Raw genomic sequence first — 24,937 nt, forward strand, 5'->3', positions numbered from 1 at the left:
TAAAAATGAAGAGTTTGAAATTTTACTTTGATTTTTATCCCCAGGGAAAGGAAAACCTCTTCAGCGCAAGGTTAAAGCACCGAAGAAGCAAGAGGAGAAGAAGGGAAAGGGAAAGCCTCAGGAGGACGAGCTGAAAGACTCGCTGGCTGACGACGACAGCTCCTCCACCACCACGGAGACCTCCAACCCCGACACAGAGCCTCTCCTGAAGGAGGTGAGCAGGGCCGTAGCGCGCTCAGCGTGGGTTCTTCCTGCAGGACCAGCGTGTTCCGTTAGTGTGAGCACGTGCTCTAGGATTAGCGCGCAGGTTCACAGGCATGTCTAAGCAGGAAGCAGTCACAGCTCTGGGACAAATGTCTTCCTTTCCCCCGGGGAAGGACATGGGAAGCATGTTGACAAAGTAAAATAGTAAGAAGTTGGACACACTGCTTAAAAGTTAGGGGCTATCTGAAATAACAACTACTCTGACTTGTGAAATTTGTTTCAGATTTTAAGTATCAGAAGAAAATGAGAAGGAATTGTACCATTTTGATTAGACTGACTTTTCCTGTAAGATCAGTCCTGGCACGGGCTTCAGCAGAAGCTCACTGCCCACACAGGTGGCAGTCACCCAGAATGGGACTGAGCGAGCTCCGCACACACCAGTCCATTGAGAGAGCCGCCTGTCCTCGGTCCTCAGTTCCCAGCATCAGGAGCAGCACTGCGAAGTGCCCGGTCCCAGTGGGCGTTAGGAAATGGGGCGGGGGGAGGTACCTGTTGTGACATGTCCGAGGGTCTGAGGTACAAGCTGTACACAGAAAAGGTAAAGCGGAATTCTGTTTTGGCATTCTTATTTTTAGATAGCTATATTTCAAAAGTAAAACATGCTAATATAGACATTATTGTAGACCAGAAGTTTTTTGTGGGTGTTTTTGTTTGTTTGTTTGTTTTCAGTTTTAACCTAATGGCTAGGGAACCATTTCTTAAAAATATCCAGTAGTGTCATCTACATATATTAATTTTTAAATAACATTTATATGTAACTGTTTTTCTTAGCTGCCCCCCCTTTTGCACCCTCACATTGCACAGTGCTCTGTGCACCTCAGCATAGTGGGTAGCGAGTGTTGGACTTTGTGCTTTATCTCCTAACGCATGACTGCCGGGCATAGAGCAGAACCCAGCAGTTTCAGTGACAGCAATGAGCACTCAGCAGGCACGTCAGCACACACTTTCTTCACAACTGGTCCACCTTTCCAGCATTTCTCCTCAGTGACCCCTCCAGCTACTCCGACTCCCAGCATTCTCACTGCACTCACTGCCATAGTTCTTACCTCTGTTGTTCCCTGTCATTTGGGTCCTTACAGACACGGCCTCCAAGCCTGTTCCCCTCTCCCCCTGTTCGGGTGTATCCCGCCCAACCTCTCTTAGGGTTCCTGTGCTCTTCCTTCTTTGTGAATGACCCATTTGCCAGCTGCATGTAATTTCTTCCCCACTAGATTACACACTCGTGTGTTGATTGCATCTGTATCCTATTCATTTATTCAATATTCTGTACTGAGTGCCTAAGCGCCCGGTGTTATGCTGGGAGCTTGGGAAACAGGTGGACAAAGACCAGTTCTTGTCCTCAAAGAGCTGAGTCTCCATGTTCTTGAAGAGTCAGGTGCTCAGGAAGTGCTTCCTGAAGAACGCAGAGGGTGTTCCGCCCTTTCTCTGGTTATTTCCTCTTGACAGTTAAACGGTTGACTTGGTGTGACTTTTTAAAATCCAGGCTCCTGCCCTAACTGGTTTGGCTCAGTGGATATAGCATCGGCCTGAGGACTGAAGGGTCCCAGGTTGGATTCCGGTCAAGGCCATGTACCTTGGTTGCAGGCTCATCCTGAGTAGAGGGTGTGCAGGAGGCAGCTGATCAGTGTTTCTCTCTCATCAATGTTTCTAACTATTCCTCTCCCTTCCTCTCTGTAAAAAAAAATCAATAAAATATATTTTTAAAATAAATAAATAAAAATAAAATCCAGGCTTCCTTAATAAGCACACACTGTGAGGCTGGACCCTGTGGGGTTGACTGTCACTCCCCATGTCCTTGTACCTCCCCACCCACAGTTGTTCCCTTTTGCTGCATGTCCCTCTCCTGTCTGTCCCCTAGTTAGTCTCAGTGCATCTCAAACAATCTTTGATGAAGAACCAGATTTTTAAAAATTGTGTATCTGTCATATACATTGTCCTACTATACGTGTGTTACGCACCCAGTCCATGTGCCACTCCCCAGGCAAATTCAGCAGCACCCGAGCAGACACATGCCATGTCCAGGAGAAAGACCCCCGGTTGGTGCTTGGACACCACCAGTGTCAGGTTACTGTAAAGAAGTGTGAGTGGCTTCTAGACGTACCTGGTCACAGACCCGAAACGGCAGTTGCTGGGCCAGTCAAGTAGCACAGCTGTAGGGTGCAGTGTAGGCATGGCCTTTTCAGTCTGGGCTCCACACGCGAGCGAGGGAAGCGGCTCTTCTGTGCTACAGTCTTTGCCGGTGAGCGTTTCCATATGTATCTCCCTCCTGCTGGACCTCCCAGCACTCGGGGGAAGGGCCTCGGCCCTCTTGGTAAGCCCTTGCCTGGCACCATGCAGGTGACCAGTAAATGCTGAGTACGTGAATGAGTGAGCCCTCCCGTTTATGGTGAGTAGCAGTTAAATTAACTCATGACTCTCTGGACAGTCGCAGTGTCGCTGTGAACACTCAGTGAATAGGCGTGAGCACTTGTGTTCTTGGCTCAGCATTGAGCACATTGCCAGAGTGTTTATATTACAGTCCCAGCTGAACTTTTCTTGTAAATAAAGGCAAGGTTTTGCTCCCTAAGTCTGTAAAGTAAGAAGCTGTCAATTTTCTGCCGCCAGTACCACCACACACCTCTGTCAGGATGTGGGTATAAATTAAAATCACACTCTTTATAACTCAGACTCACAATACATTTATAAAAGGTCAAAGGCTGAAAAACTGACAGAACCACATGTTTAAAATAGATTTGAAGAAAGGAGTTTATTGTTTTTATACATAGGACATATACATCTGCTGCATCTTCAGTTTTGTATCCCTACCTTCAAATAAGACTATGTCAGTTATTTTTATTAGTCCTTCTCAGCAATTAAGTGTACATTTTTTTTACAGGATACAGAAAAGCAAAAGGGAAAACAAGCCATGCCCGAGAAACATGAAAATGAAATGTCTCAAGTGAAACAAAAAAGCAAAAAACTTTTGAATGTTAAAAAGGAAATCCCAACAGATGTGAAAACCAGGTGAGAAAAAGAAATGAGTGCAGAGAAATAAAGAGTAAGAGAAGTTACTGGTAAAGCTAGGTAACGTGTTTGCTTGCTTGGTCTTCGGGGGTGCTTGCCACGAAAGCCCTGTGCTGTATCGCATTCCTCTCGCTTTTCTCTGGTGCCTGATGGGCACCATTAGGAACGGCCCCATGCTCCTGCCGTCAGAAACAGAGAGTCTGTTTTACATACTCACACTTGTAAACCTACTTTTGCCCCTCCCTATATACACATTTTTTAAAAAGAGATATCATTAAAAGGCATATACTATCACTTCCTTTTGGAATCTTTATCTGATTGGAAATAAATTTTTTATTAGGCAAAAAGTTGATCGCCTGATATTAACTAAGCCTGTAGTTTTAGCTCACATTTGCTTTATTAAAAATTAGTCTTTAAATATTATCAGTATTATAGGAATAGTATATCATCCCTAAGCCAGAACACCCAAATCCTTAAATGCTGAAGCATTTGTTTTCCTCTAAGTCAGTCGTGATAAAGCCAGAGGGATGTCTCGGTCTCTGCCTGCAGCCCCTCCTACCAGACCCCAGGAGTCGACGTCACAAAAATCAAGGAGTGTGGAGCATTGGGTGGCATGGCAGAGCTCTGGCCCAGGCATTCTTTAGCTTCAAGCCTGCAGAAGTAGGCCTGTGGCCATTACAGGTCCGAGATGCCAGGAAGGAATTAGGGCTTCTAGAGAACCAGGGAGGCCCAAGGAAACCCTGATTTCAGATATCAGCTGTTGATTCTTCTGTTTTCTAATTGTTTCTCAGCATTTTACACTTAGGGAGCAAATGTAATAACCTAACTTAGTACAGTGTTTACTAGAATAATTGTGCTCTCATAATCTGCTCGAATGGCACACTCCCCTCACGGCCTTTGGCGCCACATGGCACACACAAGCCTCCAGGTCTATAGGCACAGGGGGGACCTACCCTTGCCCTCGGCTTCCTGCCTCCCTGCATGGGGATTACCATGTATTACGTGAGTCAAAATAAAGTCTGGCGTCTGAAATAGCTTTCTGGTTTTTCCTTTTAGAAAGTATCACTTAAGTTGGATCTCACCCATTTATTCAGAAGCTTTAAAAAAGGTTTCTTAATGAAGATCATTTGGCTTAATTTGGGAAAGTATGATTCAGCAAAAAGAAATTAGTTGTCTGGCACCTTTTTTCTTAAAAACCAATTTTACAGTGGCACAGAGTCAAGCTTTGTATAAATGGACAGCCCTCCTCCTCCACATTTATAAACCACTTACTTAAAAATAATTCACATGGGTGTCTATGTCATGGGAGCTTTTGGTATTTTAAAAGATGGAGTTTTTAAATTACCCTGTCACAAGTGGAAGGAGGACGGAAGAGTTATAAAGCTGTAGCATTAATAGTCTTACCCGTAAACGGTGGATTTGTTCATGTCAGTTTGTTATCCTTCCTAATTCTCTTTTGGGTTAACTAAGACTCACTGGATTTTTGCTTAGTCATTTTACTAATTCAAAATATAATACCTAAGTCTGAGAGAAAATTTGTGAAATATAGAGAACAAAACCAGGTAAATAAAATGACCTTTGAGCTAGTACCTTATAACATTTTTGTACATAGCCTTCATTAGAATGTATTTATTTGGTTATGAGATGATACTTTATTCTGTCATCTGCTTACTTTGGGAGGAGTGTGCCACTGAATCTGGAAGGTTGAACTATCCTGACCTTTGAGATTTGTGTGGATTGGCTGCCTCTGGGAAGGAGACTGGGGTGACAGCAGAAGGAAGGCCATGTGGTGCATAAGGATTCTGAAGGTGGCCGGAGAGTCCTGAATGGTGGCACACCTCGAGGGGTTGCACTAAGTAGGAAATGCCATAGACATATCTATTGTAGCCTGTCTAGGTCAGATTTTCAATGAAAAGCAAGCTATGAGCTCAGCCTTGAACTGACAGCTCTGCGGCCATCGTCAGGAGCATGGTGGGGGTTTCTGATGATGCTTGGAAGAATTCTCGTAAGGGGCCACTGGGCTCTGGGCTGTGGCCAGCCTAGTCCCATTGCTCACAGGCTGGTTTATATGCACTATCTACCCAATCCATTTCTCCTAGAGATCGCTTCTTGCCCATCAGACTTGAAGGTTTTTTTTGTGTGTGTTTTTCCATCAGGCTGTGGAAACTTAAAATAGCTCATCATGCCTCCCATTTCACCTTGGCAGACAGGAAGTTCAGGGCTGACTAATTATCCTAGTTACAGGTGTTTATGATGTTGAGCTTACTGCTAAACCTTTTAGAAAGCATGTATACTCTAAGTAAAAATTGTATTTAAATGTTTGTCTAGGTTTACTCCTGAATTTCAAGAATAAAGACAGTTCATCTCTTCCCACTCACCCTAGGCAAATACAGCAGTTCTTCTACTCTGCAATAGGCTCTGCAGTTTTATACATAGCCCAGGAGCTGGTTCATTCCATAGTTTCTACTACAAATGTCTTCAAAGTTCTGAATAGCAGAACCTTGAATCTCCATATTCAGGAACCCCACTAGTACTGTAGCTGCAGGGAGAGAGTCAACAGCCCCCAAATGGCAAGTTCCTGCTAATGACTTTATGCACATTATCTGAGAATGGTGCTCTAAGAGGTGTCTGCAAGTGCTGAGCTGTCTTCCTGCACAGCCACAGCCTCAGCCTCAGGATGGGGCAGATAATGCTTCAGGAGCCAGATTCATAAAACATGCATTGAAAGTGTAGAGTAGTCAGTGACTCCTCCGCACCACAGCAAAGGGACAAACTTGAATTTTTTCCTCTATGCTTGTTTTTCAGTTGCTTAGAGCTACCATACCCTCCCCCATTGGAAAGTAAACAACGGAGGATCCTCCCAACCAAGATCCCTCTTTCAACTGCACTGACCAGCAGCTCCAAGTCTCGGAATTCCCAGAAACCAAAAGGTATTTCCCTGATGGTCCATACAGACACTTCTATTAACAGTTGTTAGTTGTGAATTACCAGTGATCAGTGAGTAGTTAGTAGTCATGTGAAAGGCTGTGGTTGTGTTCTCTCCTCATTAGAAGGGTCATTGAAGTAGACCTGAAAGAAAGGAGTTACCATTCATTAACAACTTCCTTTTCTCCTTTCTGTGCAGGTACAAATAAATTAGTGGATAACAGACCGTCTGCCCTAGCGAAATTCCTCCCAAATAGTCAAGAACTAGGCAACACCAGTAGCTCAGAGGGTGAAAAAGACTCTCCCCCACCAGAGTGGGACTCCGTGCCAGTCCACAAGCCTGGCAGCTGTAAGTATGGGCACTTGGGAATCACTGTGGGCATGACCACTCAGCAGGAACATGCTGCTTTTTTTTTATTATTCTCACCCAAGGATATGTTCTTACTGATTTTAGAGGGAGAGGAGGGGAAAGAGAAAGAGAGAAACACCTATCAATTGCTTCCCATAGGTAGGAAATGGGCCTCTGTGATCCATCTCCAGCAGGGTCGGCTTTTGATGGAAACAGTTGCTGAATTTCCTCAGGGCAAACAGAATGTAGGGAGGAGGGTAGAAGATGTAAGAGCAAGGAACGGGAACGTGGGCCAGCATCATGATGGAAACCCCCGAGGTGTCTGCCTCAGCTAGACGGGGAGGTGGAGGCAACTAGAAAAGACCTCAGCCCAATTTTTTAAATGGCCCAATGGGAGACAATAAGACCTAGGAGATGGATAAGGAAACAGGTGACCCCATAGTACTCAGCCAATGAGGACCTGGAGGAGGGACTGAATAAACAGGCTGTATTCCTTACCCCAGGTGTGCCTGTACAAACGGACACCCTCGAAAATGTATTCAAAGTCTCGTTTTCGCCATACTTCTGTTTTCACCATATTTCTCACACATATACACCCCAACTGGGGATCAAACCCACAACTTTTTGATGCATGGGACGACACTTCAACCAACTGAGCCACCCGGCCAGGGCAGAACATTACTTTGAAAAGAGACCCAGTGTTTGGTTTGCTGGAGCCGGCTTCTACCAACCAGCAAAAGCCTGTTGTTAAATAGTCTGCCAGTTGTTATATTGTTGTAGTTTAATTGGTCATGGTGAGAGTATTCCCAGAGAAAATGCGTTCTCGTGATGTCACGAGAAAAGAATTTCAAGGGGCACATGCATGGGGGAAGTTTAAGCGTAGTGGCAAGATTTATTGGGGTGAAAAGAAATAATATGCCCTTGGGAATGTAGAGTGTGGGCAGGCTCAATAGCAGCTGCCCCTAGGGCCTTCCTAATCCTCCATATGTTTTCTAGGTTTCAGGAACAAGCGGGCTGTCTTTCAAACCATCCAACCCAATCTGTTTCCTAGTATTTTTCCAGGACTCTGCTGGGCTCTCCCCTATCCAATCCCTTTCCTGGACCTTCTGGGGTTACATGCCCTTATCCTACCCTATCCTTTTCCCAGGCTAGATTCCTCCCCATTTATAGTCATCATTTTGGCTTCTGCGCACGTCTCATAGTTTTGCTTCGTCATCTGGCTACTGCACATGCCTCAGCAGAGGAACCTCCCCCTTACTGCTTCTCCTTCCCCCAGTATGGCTGCTGTTCCTGGGGAGACTGGAAAGCTAGTCTTGCTGCCTGGTTGGGAATTAAGTCCCTCTGGGGAGTCTGTGAGGCTGCAGCTTCTCCTTTCTTTGTTAATAACTACCTACCTTCTGTAATAAGAGTATGTGTGTAACCAGAGAAATAGCAGATGATTCAAGTCAGGTCTTTGTTTCCCAGAAGCTGGTGCACCAGCACATCTGCCCAGTGTCCAAAATGGGAAGACCTGTTTGGACTGGGCAATCATTCCAAACAACTGCTTCTTTATGAGAACATTAATTCCACATTTCTTTTTTTTCTTTTCTAGAATATATTTTTACAAATGTAAGACTTTTAATAATAATAATTATTATTATTATTATTATTATTACTAAAGGCCCAGTGCACAAAAATCGTGCACAGGGGTGGGCGGTCCCTCAGCCCGGCCTGCACCCTCTCTAATCCGGGACCACTGGCTTCTAACCACTCGCCTGCCTGCCTGCCTGATCGCCCTTAACTGCTCCCCTGCCAGCCTGCTCGCCCCTAACTGCTCCCCTGCTGGCCTGATCACCCCTAACCACCTCTGCCTCGGCCCCCACACCTGGGACGAGGTTTCCCTCGGGACCCAGGCTTCCCTTCTCTGGCCGGCCACAGGCACCCGGGACCCAGGCTTCCCTCCTCTGGCCGGCCACAGGCACCCGGGACCCGCGCTTCCCTCCCTCTGGCTGGCCACAGGTGCCCGGGACCACAGGCAGCTTCGCCCAGGCCCGGCTTTGTCAGGAAGGATGTCCGAAAGGTAGTCTGGAAGATGTCTGTTCTAATGAGCATATTACCCTTTTATTAGTATAGATCATTATTACTACTTGAGGCCCAGTGCATGGATTCATGCACTGATGGGGTCCCTTGGTCTGGCCTGCAGGGATCAGTGGACCTCCGTGCCACCGCAGCCTGGCCTTACCCGCCAGCTCATCAGGTTCCAACCCACTGTTGACGTCGATCCCACACCGCACAAAGTAGTGCGGGAAGTGGCAGGCGGCCAAGGAGGAGCCAGAGCTCAGGCTGGGCACCCCACTGCTCCCGCTCATCCCATCCCACTGCACCTGCCGCCACAGCTGCGTTTGAGCCTGGCGTCTGGCACCCATCTGTTAACTGAGTGGCACTTCCACTGTGGGAGCACACTGACCACCAGGGGGCAGCTCTTGCATTGAGCATCTGACCCCTGGTGGTCAGTGTGTGTCATAGCTGTCATCCGGTGGCTTAGGCTTTTATATATATAGATTTTAGGGAGAGGAGGAGGGAGAGAGAAACATTGATGTGAGAGTAAAACATCAATCAGCTGCCTCTGCCACAACCCCCAACTGAGCCACATCAAACAGGGCAATTCCACATTTCTTTACCTGTCTTGTTTCTCATACAGTTATAGTGTAATCATTTTCTAAAAATTCAGTTTACTCTCTACTTTACTCACATCTTTTGCATAAACATCCTACTTTGAAAATTTCATTATTTTCCTCACTAGCTTTTTTACCTTGTTTTCAGATTTCCCCTGCATTCAGTCATGACAGCAGCATAGTCTACTAAAATAAGGTAGCAGTCCTTGCCTGAAATGCAGTCTAACCTCATCTCTCGAACGTCTCCCATCTCAAACAGTTCAGTTCTCAACCAAGTTGTTCACAAAAACTATGTCTTCATTGTCGAACCAAACTTCAGTTTTCCTAGACCTGACAACCCTTTATAACAAAAAGCATCTCTCGGGCAACAAAGAAAGGAGAGAGTGCTTTTGTAACACAATTTTAAAACAAAAAGACCATCAAAAATGCTGATGTTGCTAAGGACGGGAAAGAAACAATGATCACAGACAATTGAAGAGTTAGGAAAAAAGAAAAGCAGTTAGCCAGTGACAGCATTTTGGAGGCAGTGATATCTGAACATGCGATGATGCCGCATACTGACCTGAAAGACACCCTTGGAGCAAGGCTAGTAAGGGGGTGGTTTGATAAATTTTAGAAAAGAAGTGTTTACTTATAGTTAAACAGTACATTAGACAAGTACTATATATAAGAAAGGCTAAAACGGAATCATTGGGGGTCTGGAATGGATTAATTCGATTTACATTATTTCTAATGGGAGAAAAGGATTATGTTTTTGAACAGATCACTTCTCGAACAGCCTTCTGGGATGAATTAAATTCGAGAACCCACATGCCACTATAGAAGACAACAGAAACAAGCATAGGCAGGGAACTGATGGTAGGATTTAGGATGAAGAGAGGGCCAATCTTAGGACTGACTTGTGTACACTCACCACAGGGTTAGGATAAACTCACATTTGGCTTGTTTGCACTAATGAGAAAATCAAGGTTAAGCAAAAGATTGTTCAAGTTGAGGGGGAATGTAAATGTAGAGTGGGTGATTGAAGCCTCTGTAGTTTGGATAAGGGCTAAGAACTTGGAATTGAGGTGAGGGGTACAGGTGTGGGCAGTTCACAAGGGTCACTTCTAGTGATGTTGGAGGTCAGAAAATGTGTCGTGTAAGAGGTGGCGAGGGAAGGGTCAGAACGATTGTACAGATACTGAAGGACCTGCAGTGAAGAGGTGATATCAGAGAGGCACACTGCTGTGGGGGCTCCCAGGGAGAGCAGGATGGTGGAGAGGTTTAAGCAGGGTTCATGCAGGAGGTGGCATTTGAGATGGGCCCTGAGTGTGGGCGCCGGGTCCGCAAACAACACAGCACAAGAGGGAAAGGATTAGCCATGTGGTCAAGGGTGACAGTGGGTGAGGTGCATAAGGTCAGTGCTAAGGTGCCAACGCCATTGAGGAGGGTCAGGAAGAACTCTGCAACAGTCACAAAGTGGCTTCCAAGAGAAGCGTGCTTTGCTTGGTGGTGCCATAAGGGAGCCTTGACACAGCCAAGGCATGTGTAGCCTTATCTCGGCCCTGAGCCCTAGGGGTCTAGGGAGACGCCTCCTATGGAGGAGAGAATGACACGGAAGTAGAGCCTCCGTGAGAGCAGGCTTCAGTCTGGAAGTGAGGCCCTCACAGGAAATCGGAGCAGAGCACTCTCCTCATTGTACACAGGACTTGCATGGGGCACAAAAGGCCAGCCAGGAGGGCGAAAGGGGAAAGCGTCAAGCTGAGCAGAGCTGTTTTGGACAAAGATAAGAAAAGAGGGCAGTGGGGCTGTGCAGTTGTGCCAGTGTAACTAGATCAGTGGGCAGCCTCAGAGACGGAGCCATGGACTGAATTCAGAGAGGCCAGAGCACTTTCCTTACACTTCCCCTTATCACAGTCCCTGGACCAGCACCCAGGTACACATGGCGATGCAATGGGATCTTCCTTTTGTCTTATTTTTAAAAAATTTTTTACAACATTTTTATTTTTCAATTATAGTTGACATACAGTATTATATTAGTTTCAGGTGTACAAATTAGAAATTTTTATAAAGTGATCACCCCAGTAAGTATAATACCCCTCTAATACCATGCATAGTTATTACAATATTGACTGTATTCCCTATACTGTACTTTACATTCCCATGTAAAGTATATTTATAACCGCCGATTTGTTCACCTTTTTCACCCATTCCCTAAACCCCCTTGCATCTGGCAACCATCAATTTGTTCTCTGTATTATCAGCTTGTTTTGTTTGTTCATTCAAGTTTTTAGATTCCACATATAAGTGAAACTATGTAGTATTTGTCTTTCTCTGACTTATTTCACTTAGCATAATACCCTCTAGGTCCATCCATGTTGTCACAAATGGCAAGATTTCATTCTTTTTATGATTGAGTACTAGTCCATTGTATATATGTAGCACATCTTCTCTATCCATTTGTCTTTCAATGAACACTTAGTTGTTTCCTTATCTTGGCTATCGTAAGTAATGCTGCAGTGAACATAGGAGTGCATGTATCTTTTCAAGTTTATGTTGGGGTTTCCTAGAATAAATACTCAGAAGTAGAATTGCTGGGTCATATGGTAGCTCAATTTTAATTTTTTGAGGACCTTCCATAGTGGTTGCACAAACTTGCATGCTTACCAACAGTACAAAGGGTTCCCTTTTCTCCACATCCTTGCCAACACTTACCTGTTTATTGATAACTAGAGGCCCAGCGCACAAAATTCGTGCACAGGTAGGGTCCCTAGGCCTGGCTGGTGATCAGGGCCAATCAGGGCCTTCTGGCTGCCGGCCAGGGCCTCCCTTCCCTGGCTGCCAGCTGGGGCTTTCCTTTGTTCCACACCGCCCCCTAGTGGTCAGTGTATGTCATAACGAGCAATCTGTCTCCTGGTTGAATTCCCGTGGGGACAATTTGCATATTAGGCTTTTATATAGAGAGATAGCCATTCTGACAGATGTGAGGTAGTATCTCATTGTGCTTTTAATTTGCACTTGCCAGATGATTAGTGATGTTGAGCATCTTTGTCTATTGGCCATCTGTGTGTCCTCTTTAGATAAGTGTCTATTCAGGTCCTCTGCCCATTTTTTAATCCAGTTTTTCGGTGTTAAGTTGTGCAAGTTCTTTATATATTTTGGGTATTGACTCTTACCAGATGTATCATTAGCAGATACCTTTTCCCATTCAATAAGTTGTCTTTTCATTTTGTTGATGGTTTCCTTCACCGCAGAAAATGTTTAGTTTGATGTAGTCCCATTTGTTTATTTTTAGTTTTGTTTCCCTAGCCCAAGGAGACATTTCCAAAAAAATATTGCTAAGACTAATATCACAGTCTACTGCCTACATTTTCTTCTAGGAGTTTTAATGGTTTCGGGTCTTAAACATTTAAGGCTGTAATCCATTTTGGATTCATTCTTATATATGGTGTAAGAAAGTAGTTTAGTTTCATTTTTTTCCACGTATCTCTCCAATTTCCCAAATAGCACTTTTTGAAGAGACTGTCTTTACCCATTGTACATTCTTGCCTCCTTTGTCATAGATTGACTATATAAGTGTGAGTTTACTTCTGGGCTTTCTATTCTGTTCTATTGATCTATGTTTTTATGCCAGTATCATGCTGTTTTAATATCAGGTAGCATGATTTCTCCAAGTTTGTTTTTTCTCAAGATTGCTTTAGCTATTCAGGGTCTTCGGTGGTTCCATGTAAATTTTTAGATTATTTGTTCTAGTTCTATGAAAAGTGCCACTGGTATTTTGATAGGGATTGCATTGAATCTTTAGATTGCTTTGCATAGTATGGACATTTTAATGGTTATGTTAATTCTATCTATGAGCATGGTATAGCCTTCCATTTATTTGTATCTTCTTTAATTTCTTTCTTCCGTGCTATATAGTTTTAAAAATACAGGTATTGTATCTCCTCAGTTAAATTTATTTCTTGGTATTTTATTATTTTTGATACATTTGTAAATGGGGTTGTTTTCTAAGATAGTTTGCTATTGATGTAAAAAAACACAACCAATTCTGAATGTTAATTTTGTATTCTGTTACTTTACTAAGTTCATTTATTAGTTCTAATAGTTTTTTGGGGGGCGAGGGGAGTGGAGGGGCCTATATATAGTATCATGTCATCTGCAAATAATGACTGTTTTACTTATTTATTTCCAATTTGGAGGCCTTTTATGTCTTTCTCTTGCTGATTGCTCTGGCTAAGACTTTCGGCACTATGTTGAATATAATCAGTAAAAAATAGACATCTGGTCTTGTTCCTGATCTTAAAGAAAAAGCTGTCGGCTTTTTACCATTGAGTATGTTAGCTATGTGTTTGTCATATATGGACTTTATTATGGGGAATGTTCTCTCTATCCTCACTTCACTGAAAATTTTTATCATGAATTCATGTTGGATTTTGTCTAATGCTTTGTCAGCATCTATTGATATGATCATGTGACCTTTATCCTTCATTTTGTTTATGTGGTGTATCATATTGATTTGTGGATATTAACCAACTTTGCATTCCAGGAATAAATCCCACTTAATTGTGGCGTATGCTCTTTTTAATGTATTGCTTAATTTGGTTAGCTAATATTTTGTTGGGGATTTTTGTTTTTATCGGGCCTATTGGCCTATAATTTTCTTTATTTGTAGTGTCTTTATCTGGTTTTGGAATTAGGATAATGCTAGCCTCATAAAAGGAGCTGTTGAGTCTTCCCTCCTCTTCTATTATTGGGAATCACTCAAGGATAAGTGTTAGTTCTTTGAATGTTTGGTAAAATTCACCTGTGAAGCCATCTGGTCCAGGACTTTTTGTTGGGAGTTTTTCTTATTACTGATTCACTTTTGTTGGTGGTAATCAGTATGTTTAGATTTTTGTTTCTTCCTGATTCAGTTTTGGAAGATTGCATGTTTCTAGGAATATATCCATTCCTTCCAGGTTGTCCCATTTGTTGGCACATAATTGGTCGTAGTATTTTCTTTTTTTTAATACCCACCTGAGGATATTTTTCCATTCATTTTAGGGAGAGTGGAAGAGAGGGAAAGACAGAGAAACACATCGATTGGTTGCCTCTTGCACGTGCCCCAACCAGGGCCCGGGCTGGGAAGGAGCCTGCAACCAAGGTACATGCCCTTGACTGGAATCGAACCCAAGACCCTTTGGTCTGCAGGCCGACGCTCTATCCACTGAGCCAAACTGGCTAGGGCCATAGTATTTTCTTACAACCCTTTGTATTTCTGTAGCTTCAGTTGTCACTTCTCTTTCATTTCTGATTTTATTTATTTGGGTCCTTTCATTTTTTTCCTGATGAGTCCATCTAAAAGTTTAATTTTGTTTATCTTTACAAAAAATCCAGCTGTTGGTTTCTTTTTTTCTATTATTTTAGACATTTTTTAATTTCTGTTCTGATCCTTATTTTTTCCCCTCTACTAGCTTTGGGCTTTGTTTGTTCTTCTTTTACTATTTCTAATTTAGTTGTGATTTTGATGTGGTCATGGAGGAGGCGAGTGAGCATGGTGTTTACCTACTCCACCGTCTTGATCAGAAGTGGTGATAACTTTTTCTGATAAAGGTGTTATATGTGTTTCCATTTAGTGAGTGCAGAAGTATTATTTAATGACAATTTTTGTTTTAAACTTTTGTAAATAGCTGTGTAGACATTACCCTAGAGGGCAGCAGGAAGATATTAGGAGTTTGTATTCTTGTAAACCAGGGATCAGGAACAGCACCTTACTAGGTGTGCCAGGTCGCAGGGTATTGTATGATGAACTTGCGCGGGGGGCGGGGGGGGGGGGGGGGGGGGCGGTTGCCACAGTGATTTCACCTGCCATCCCTGAGGGACGTGGGAGTCGGGGAGGAAGAGCAGGCCTGTCCCTGAGGTCCTGCACAGCTCAGCAGAGACAGGCCGCACTGGTGCTTCCGGGAGCTCCTGATGCAGAGAGAAGCTCCTTCCCTTGTTTTCTTTAAACTTTGAACAGAACACACAGAAAGGTTTAATTATGTTTTTCTTTGTAGGAGCACTTGAGTTCTGCATAGTATCAGATGGAACACCAAAAGTAAAAGTAACTGATTTTGAAGAGTAAAGATATCACATTAATGGGACCTTTTATTTTTACTTTCCAGCTACCGATAGTCTTTATAAACTTTCTCTGCAAACCCTCAACGCAGACATTTTCTTAAAACAACGCCAGACCTCACCAACACCTGCCTCTCCGTCTTCGCCGGCGGCACCGTGCCCGCTTGCATCCCGCGGCAGCTACAGCAGCATCCTTAACAGTAGCTCCAGCAGGTAGGTTCACTGGTCACTTCCTAGACCTTGAACAGGTAAGTGCTCCAGAAACCTGCGGCTCACTCCCATTAAGTGGAAGCGTCTGTGGCCACAGACCGCTGTCCTGTCTCCCTTCCTACATCTGTCGACAGCTCGCCCTTGCCCTGGGGCGGTTCCCCTGGCTGCTGTGTACTGTTGTCTGGCCCAGCAGTGCCTCCTTCCATCCCTGGGCTTTGTTAACCCGTCAACTGGAAAAGCATCATTTAACTTCTTAGAATTGTTCTAATTCAGGAGTGAATAAGCACACTACATTAAATGAAGATCTACAGATGTCCTGTGAGTTGAGGAAATGGCTTTGTGGCCCATTTATTTTGCTCTATGGCAGTTAGCTTAGCAGTTAAAAGGGCAGGGTCTTGAGGAAGTCAGCTGTAGGAGGGGACGTGCGCACAGCAGGCAGCCTCCTGACAGGCAGGCGGACACCTCAACTGGTGCTCCTCACTACAGGCACAGCCGCACTCGTGTTGGACTGACTTTCAGGGGAACAGTCACCTCAGTGGTCGCTGTAACCACCTGTCAGTTCTTACCTTGCGCCAGCACTGTTCTCGGCACCACACAGCTGTCACTGCGCTTCATCCTCCCAGCAAGCACAGTTAGGTCCTGTCTCCACCCCTGCTTTCCACAGGAGGCAGGCCTGCTGGGAGCTGCAGTGCACCTGCACAGTGTTTAGCTCTTGCCCAAAGAGGCAGCGTCCAGAGTCTGGGGAAGCCACCCTGCCTGGGGCCCTTGTCACCATGAGCTCCTTAGCCTGTCCTGATAGGGGAGGACACTTTCTAAGAACCAGTTTGTCATGTGTTGTCACCTGCCAGGACCTCACATTCCACTCCTTGTTCACTGCCTAATGGCTCCCTTTCTCATGTCCTCTAAAACAGTCTTTCCGGTCCCTAAATTGTGACCCCGGTCTCTTAGACCCGTGGTCGGCAAACTGCGGCTCGCGAGCCACATGCAGCTCTTTGGCCCCTTGAGTGTGGCTCTTCCACAAAATACCACGTGCGGGCGCGCACATACAGTGCGATTGAAACTTCATGGCCCATGCGCAGAAGTTGGTATTTTGTGGAAGAGCCACACTCAAAGGGCCAAAGAGCCACATGTGACTCGCGAGCCGCAGTTTGCCGACCACCATCTTAGACTGGCCTGTATTCTCTTACCTTTCCCCCACAACTTTTTTTTTTTTTTTAATATATATATATTATTGATTTTTTACAGAGAAGAAGGGAGAGGGATAGAGAGTTAGAAACATCGATGAGAGAGATCAATCAGCTGCCTCCTGCACACCACCCAGTGGGGATGTGCTCGCAACCAAGATACATGCCCTTGACCGGAATCGAACCTGGGACCCTTCAGTCGCAGGCCAACGCTCTATCCACTGAGCCAAACCGGTTCGGCGCCCCACAACTTTCTTCTTTTCCATCCGGCTGCTCAGTTGTAGGTCCCAGCTCATTTACATGAGGCCAGGCCGTGCCTCATGGGCTGCCCTGGGCCGACCACAGCCCTGAGGCAGTGCGCCTCCAGGCCTCCAGCAGGCAGTGCTGACGAGGAATTAATTACTCTTCCTTTGCTTCTTTCTTCAGTGACCCAAAAACCAAGCAGCCAAGTGGAAGCAAAAACAAATTGACAAAAGCAGCCTCCCTCCCTGGCAAGAACGGCAACCCCACGTTTGCTGCAGTCACGGCCGGCTACGACAAGAGCCCAGGTGAGTGGCCTGGCGGCGGAAGGCCTGCCCCAGCGGCTCAGGCACGGTGGGATGACCTTGGCCAGTTTGCCTTTGATTGATTCAGAGTCCATTGTTACAGGTGGGAATGGCTTTGCTAAAGTTTCTTCAAACAAAACAGATTTTTCCAGCAGCCTTGGCATTGCACACACTCCTGGTGACAGCGATGGCTCAGACAGGTACAGTAGACCATTCTTACTCATGAGAAGGATGGACAGGGTTCTCAAGTCAGGGTAGCATCTGTTGTCCATCCACGTGTTCCAGGCATTTCTCCCCCTAGATCCGTGGTCGGCAAACCGCAGCTCGCGAGCCACATGCGGCTCTTTGGCCCCTTGAGTGTGGCTCTTCCACAAAATACCACGTGCGGGCGCGCACGTATAGTGCGATTGAAACTTCGTGGCCCATGCGCAGAAGTCAGTATTTTGTGGAAGAGCCAGTGTTTTGTGGAAGAGCCACACTCAAGGGGCCAAAGAGCCGCATGTGGCTCGAGAGCCGCGGTTTGCCGAGCCGCGGTTTGCCGACCGCTGCCCTAGATTACAAGTAGGCATTTGTCAGAAGTGGTCCAGGCTTCTAGGGGCTTTTGTCTGTTGGGTAGAAGCAGAGAGCCCGGTTGCTGTGCTCCTCCCATAGCTCCCCTGACAGAGGGGAGGCGGTGCACACGACCTGTATAACCCAGCGGAGAGGGAGGCTTATGTCCCCATTTTTAATCTGTTCTCATCCTTCTCCGTTACCATGGTCTCCTGTGGGGAAGGATGTGATCTGGTAATTAGATATAGAAGAACAAACATGTATTTGAGAGGAAGGAAATTGGAGCAAATACTGGATAATTTATACTAAGTTAGTGGACATGCTTCTTTCTTGACCCAGAGCACCTGATGGCATGCAGCCAGTGCCTCGGTTTATCTTCCCAGATAACTGACAACAACAGTAATAATAAAGGCTGTCAGCAAGCAGAACCCAGTTTTACCTGCTTGGCACTAAAGGGAAATGAGTCCTGGATTTTAAATCTTTCTTTATCAAATAGTAACCCTAAAGAAATAAATCTCTTTTTACTGCAAAACTTGCTTTGAACCAGGCTCTCAGCTTTTTTTTATGTTTTTACTGATCTTAGAGAAGGAGGGAGGAGAGAAAGAGAAAGAAACACCGATTGGTTGCCTCCCTGGAACCTGGGCATGTGCCCTGACCAGAATCAAACCAGCCACCTTTGGGTGCATAGGACGACACCAGCCAGCTGAGCCACACCGGCAGGCAGGCTCTCAGCTGGAGGAGGAGGAGGAGCCCTGGAATTCTCCGTGCCTTCGCTCCTCTGTGGTGTAGAGCTGTTTTTCAGTTCTCCCCTTTCTCTTTGTGTTTAATACTTGAGCACCCCCAGTTGAAGCAGTGTCCCCCCTTTGTGAAGCCATACTTATGAATCTGTTCTGCTAACCCTCATCCATTTTTTGTTGCATTTTCTTTCCTCTTGTAACATTCAGCTCGGGTTTGTGGAGTCCCGTCAGCAACCCCAGCAGCCCTGACTTCACACCCCTCAATTCGTTCTCCGCCTTTGGGAATTCTTTTAACCTAACTGGTGGTAAGTGTTTAACACTAGACCTATAATCAATAAGCCTGTGGATGAGGAAGGAAGGAAAACGAAGTCTAGTTTTATGTGTGGAGAAACACTGAGATGGAGGGGAAAGTGTGATTGTTGTTAGTAGACATTTTTTAAAACAGTGGTTCTCAACCTTCTGGCCCTTTAAATACAGTTCCTCATGTTGTGACCCATAACATAATATTATTTTCGTTGCGGCTTAATAACTGTAATGTTGCTACTGTTATGAATTGTAATGTAAATATCTGACATGTAGGATGGTCTTAGGCGACCCCTGTGAAAGGGTTGCTTGACCGCCAAAGGGGTCGTAACCCACAGGTTGAGAACCGCTGTTTTAAAAGATGCATTTCTTTGTACCTGCTGTCAGGCACCAATAGACATAAACTGTGTGGGCTGACCTTGGGAAGTGTATCTGTCCTTGCTGTTTGGACAGGTGCTTAGGGGCCCAGCACAAGGCTCTAGGATGGGTCCCCTCCCACTCTCCGCTCAGCCCAGAGGTGCCGTGGAACAGGCTCGAAGCTGTGAGTCTCGATTGGGTTGTGCTCCGCAGCAATTACTTAAGAACTTCTGGGAAGGATTCTGTCTGAAAAGTGATTCCTGGCCGTTCTGGGGCACCTTCTGTTTTCTTGCTGCACAGAAGGAGAGACCTCATGAGCGTTCCACACCAGCTGAGATTGGAGTCGTAGAGTTGGGAGGTAGTTGCATTTATGTCATCCAGTGATGGGTTTGGGGAAAGTATTCCAATGGTGTGCCGTACGCCTGAGTTCCTGGGCATATCCCCCTCCCTCCGGGAGTGTGGGGGGAGCTAATGAAGTCAGTGTGAGGACTCCCAAGTGACAGCAGTGCGATGGGGCCACTAGATGAATGCCCCGTCCTGTCCCAGTGAGCATGACAAAACAAAATGCGGATTTGAAATTGTGTTCTTACTTTCAGAAGTTTTCAGCAAACTCGGGTTATCTCGGTCGTGCAGTCAGGCCTCACAGCGGAGCTGGAATGAATTTAGCAGTGGCCCTTCCTACCTGTGGGAGTCTCCAGCAACAGATCCCAGCCCCTCCTGGCCAGCCAGTTCCAGCTCGCCGACCCACACGGCCACGGTCAGTACTCAGGGCTCGCTCATCACCACCGCCACAGTTATAGGCACAGAGAATGGTGTGGGCAGGTTGGGTTGTACTGTCAGTGTCTGTCTTGCTGTGTCTTCATATCTGCCAAAGTGGCCCATCAGTATCTGTCAGAGCCGCTGTAGGCAAGAACTTACGGGAGAGGAGGCTTCTGGTCAGGATGGTGGAGTAGGTGAATGTTGTGCTCGCCTCGTCCCAACCACATCAGAATTAACCAAATCTTAGAGCAACATGACTGAGAACCACCTGAAGACCAGCTGAAGAGAGTCCTGTGAGTAGGATATGAAGAAGCCACCTCCAGACTGGTGGAGAGGTGACGGTACAGAATGGCAAGGGCTCTCCTGAGGAGTGAGGGGTCCAGCCCGACATGGGCTCCTCAGCCTGGAGCCCCAGTGCCAGGAAGACGAGTCCCCAGGGCACGTCTGTGAAAACCAGCGGGATTGCGTCTAAGAGAGACACGGCTCTTAAAGGGCCTGTGCAGAGACGCACTCACTCCACACTAGCACAGGGGCAGCTGCTCAAAAAGCACTAGGGACAAAGTGGGAGGGACTCAACTGACTGGCTCTAGGGGGAGGGGGGAAGAGGGGAAGGGGGGAGGGGAGGGGCAGCTCTTTCGGAGACAGAAGTGCTAGCAGATGTCCTAATTCCTTTGTTGAGCTCTCCCCGCAGCCAGCCAGCCTGGCACCAATCCGAGCCCTTCATTAGCCTGGCCAACAAGGTTCACCCCACCCTGGGGATTCCCTGAGACCCTGCCCCACCCAAATCTCCTGCTCAGCCAAACCTCTTGCAGGGGCTCCTTCACACAAGCAACCTGCTTGGCTTGTGCTGCAGACTCCTAAAACCTCTCAAAGATCTTCAAACCCCATACCAGCAGGCGGGCTTTCATATACCCAGTACCTGCACAGTGAAGGAAACCAACAAAATGAAATGACAACCTACTGAATGGGAGAAGATACATCTGAGAAGGGGTTAATATCCAAAATACATAACTCATACAGGGAGGGGCAAAAGTAGGTTTACAGTTGTGAGTACAGAAATAATTATTAATTATTGTATTATTTTCCATACAATCAAATGTAAACCTACTTTTGCCCCTCCCTGTATAATTAACACACACACACCAAAAAATATCCAATTTAAAAATGGGTAGAGAACATGAAGGGACATTTCTCCAAAGAAGACACACAGATAGCCAACAGACATGTGAAAATATGCCTAACATCACTAATCATCAGGGAAATGCACGTTAACACTACACACCTGTCAGAATGGCTGTCAAAAATATTAGAAGCAAATGTCGAAGATGTGGAGAAAGGGGAACCTGCATGCATTGTTGATGGATTGTAAATTGGTGCAGCCACCATGGTAAACACTATGGAGGTTCCTCAAAAAAATTAAAATTGGAACAACTATACAATCCAGCAGTTCAACATCTGGGTATTTATCTGAAGAAACCCAAAACATGAATTCGAAAAGATATATGTGGCCATGTGTTTATTGCAGTATTATTTACAATAGCCAAGATTTGGAAGCAACCTAAATGCCTATCAATAAACAAATGGGTAAAGATGCGGTACATATATACACTGGAATATTACTTGGCCATAAAAAGGAATGAAATCTTGCCATTTGTGACAGCATGGATGGACCGAGAGGGTGAGAGTGCTAAGTAACTCAAACAGAGAAAGACACCATATGATACCACTTATCTATGGAATCTAAAATACAAAATAGCCCAGCCAGCATGGCTCAGTGGTTGAGCATCGACCTATGAACCAGGAGGTCACAGTTCGATCCCCAGTGGCGGGTGTGCAGGAGGCAGCTGATCAATGATTCTCTCTTATCATTGATGTTTCTGTCTTTCTCCCTCTCCCTTCATCTCGGAAATCAACAATATACTTTTTAAAGAAAATACAAAATAATAATTAAAAAAAAACAAACTCAGATACAGAGAACAAGCAGGTTGCCAGGTGGAGGCTTTGGGGGTGGCGTTGGCTTTGTTCTGAGACGCACATGTGCCCTTACATGAGCTTCCTGGTGTGCATTTGTTCGATTTTCAGTAAAATTCTTCTGCAAAAATCATGTTCTAGAAAAGCAGTCTCACTAAGGGAAATAATTATTGGTCTCAGCTTTCACAAAATTGTGATAGAAAAGCATGATCCCACTGTGGTCACTTCTTCATCCGCAGGAAAACTAGAGAGACAAGCAGGGTTTATCGGTGCCGATTTAACTGAATAGATCCTAAGGTGTGTCTCTACTTGTCATTGTTTGGCTTTAGGTTTCCAAGCATCTCAACCTTCTTTAAACGGGTCAGTAAATGTCTTAGGCTTTGTAGGTTGTGCTGTTTCGGTCGCACCTGTTCACCTCTGCCATAGCGTGCCCAGCAGCCAGGGCAGTACCTGAGCAGGGGGTGCGGCTGGACTCCAGTGGAACTTTCTCTACGGAAACAGGCAGGGCTGGACTTGGCCCCTGGCTTAGTCAGCCAGTCCTTGTTGAAAATATCACAACCAAGCTCCCCACTCCCCACCCTCCTCATCTTCACAAAACAGACGCGAACAGGGCAGGCTTGTGCCACTCGCAGCTTTCAGATCCTTCTTGCCCTGGCCGGTGTACTAAGTGGTTAGAGCATCAGCCCATGCACCAAAGGGTCGAGGGTCCAATGCCAGGTCAAGGGCATGTATCTGGGTTGTGGGTTCAATTGCCGCCCTGGGCGGGGTACCTGTGGGAGGCAACCAGTTGATGTCTCTCTTTCTCTCTCCGCCCCCCCATCCCCCATCCCTCTCTCCCTTCTACTCTCTTTAAAAAAAAGCCAATGGAAAAAATATCAAGTGAGGACTAACAAAAAATAAAATACCAGTCATCTGCTCAGATTCTGGGTGGTTATACATACAACACATTTATAATAACATGACAGATGCCGATGGCCCGGCCCCTGTCCCAGCAGAGCCTTCAGCACTTGGCTGCCGCCTGCCCTTCTCAAGCCTGACGCCCTGTTGTCTTTTCTGTTTTGCAGTCAGTCCTTGGCAACACCAGCGGCTTATGGTACACCCCTCCCTTCAGCAGCTCGATCTGGTCCAGCAACCTGAGCAGTGCCCTCCCTTTCACCACTCCAGCAAGCACGCTGACCAGCATCGGCCTCATGGGCACAGAGAACGCTGCTCCTCACGCCCCTTCGGCCTCCAGTCCAGCTGATGATGTGGGACAGACCTACAACCCATGGCGGATATGGAGCCCCACAATTGGAAGAAGAAGCTCTGACCCGTGGTCTAATTCACACTTCCCTCATGAGAATTGAAATTAGGCAAAAAAGAGAAAGTGCAGGCCCTCGTCTAGATCATGATCTGCCAGTTTCTGAGACATCTTTCTAAGGCTCTTCCTGCTGTAGCTCCCCACTCCCCACCCTCCTCATCTTCACAAAACAGACTCGGGCAGGGCAGGCTTGCACCACTCGCTGCTTTCAGATCTTTCTTGCAATTATGATCATGAGATTTGCTGTTTGCTTTTAGAGAAAAGTCTGGACTCGGTCACAAACTTCAGTAAGACCTGTACATCTGAAACCTTAACTGCTGTCAAGTTGCCACCGCCTGTCTGTCTTCTTCCATCCTTTATCTGTAGGAACACAAATCTGACATCACAGCTGAAGAAATAATTTGAGTTGATTCAGAAGTCCTGGCATGTGACAATTTTATTAAACTACCAGGGTTGGTTTTTTATAATTTCACAATATTATGCGCCAAGATCTAATTTTAAAAATGTATGAGGACTTTGTGCTGAAAAATACAGAGTATTTTTTTAAAATAAGGCTGTCCTGGCTTAAAAGCAGATTACAGAAATGTGAGTCAAGCTGAAGAACAGAGAATGAATGTAAAAACATTCAGTAAGACCATATGCATTTTCTGTGCTATTTGTACTTGAGGTATGTAACATTTGTATACCTGAATTTATTTTAAAGATAAACTGAAATGCACATAGCCAAGTCTTGAGATACAAGATTGAATGTGTATTTCTTAAAAATACAACTTTGTGTTGTACTTTGAAATAAATGATGCTTTTTTCAAAAGCCTTGAATTGTTGTGTGCCTTTTTTTACATGCAAGATGTATTTATTTGGATTCTCTCACACCCAGGTAAGCCATGCTATCCTTTACTTACTCTGTGGAATTTGATTTGTCATGGCTGGAACCCTGTGCTCTACTTAAATTCTGAGTATTTCCATGGCAGTCACCGAAGGTCCTTGATAGAAAAAAGTTTACATATTTAAAACTTACTTTTCCTTTCAACTGGAAGTGTGCTGACCCTTTTCCAATCTTAAAACTCCCATAACTCCTCCACATGGTCTTGTCGAGGGCACCGGTGTGCCGTGGTGCATCAGTGCGGTTTGATCTTCCAGAAAGTCCTGCCCAACTTGCTTTTCTCCTCTTACATTTCCAGTTTAACACCAACCTGGGGGACATACAGCCTTTGGTGGGTAACCAGGAGACACAGCATAAATGTTCTATTTGAGGTCAAGTACATCCTGAAGAGCTCCAACCACCCAAGGTCAGGGTGGTTTAGTTGAAACCTTGTACAGAGTGATGTTGAGTCGGACCTTTTCTCTGCTTCCTACCAAAGTTCAGTAAAGCAGCTTCTCTACCCTGTGCTCTGCCCTCGGGGACACCAGATCCCCTAAGGTCGCTTGCTGTTCCAAGCCCTAGGGGCCTGGTTGCACCAATGGGGCCTCCTGTGTGCACTTGCAAAGCCAGGACACTCAAGGCTAGAGATTGTACACCAAAGCTATGAAAATGGGGGCATCGTATTAGCCCTCACGACAGAAAAATGCTGGCAAGTTTTCCCTGCATACCTGTCTCAGGCTCCTCCACTCACTCCTTTTCTTCAGGCTCAGCTCCCCCAGCTGCTCTCAGCCCAGGAACCTCATACGCTTGGAAAGGGAGGAAGTACAGGTAAGTCTCAGGGTAGGTATTCTAGCAGCAACATGTCAGTCAAACCTAGAGCTCCCCCGGAG

General features: G+C 45.7%; 1 protein-coding gene across 1 annotated transcript in view; it reads left to right on the top strand.

Moving 5' to 3' along the window:
- TMEM131 (transmembrane protein 131) overlaps positions 1 to 23,990 on the top strand; it is a 198,055-nt gene extending 174,065 nt beyond the window's left edge. Inside the window, 10 exon segments of the mRNA XM_070429901.1 lie at positions 45 to 214; positions 3,140 to 3,267; positions 6,073 to 6,197; positions 6,392 to 6,541; positions 15,318 to 15,483; positions 17,091 to 17,212; positions 17,313 to 17,409; positions 18,703 to 18,800; positions 19,752 to 19,912; positions 22,950 to 23,990. Coding sequence (XP_070286002.1) covers positions 45 to 214; positions 3,140 to 3,267; positions 6,073 to 6,197; positions 6,392 to 6,541; positions 15,318 to 15,483; positions 17,091 to 17,212; positions 17,313 to 17,409; positions 18,703 to 18,800; positions 19,752 to 19,912; positions 22,950 to 23,231 — 1,499 coding nt within the window. The 3' untranslated portion in view covers positions 23,232 to 23,990.
- The last annotated feature ends 947 nt before the right edge of the window (positions 23,991 to 24,937 follow it).

Source organism: Myotis yumanensis, unplaced genomic scaffold, assembly GCF_028538775.1.
Source record: "Myotis yumanensis isolate MYYU_CA2020_CCGP unplaced genomic scaffold, mMyoYum1.0.hap1 SCAF_11, whole genome shotgun sequence".
NCBI lineage: Eukaryota > Metazoa > Chordata > Mammalia > Chiroptera > Vespertilionidae > Myotis > Myotis yumanensis.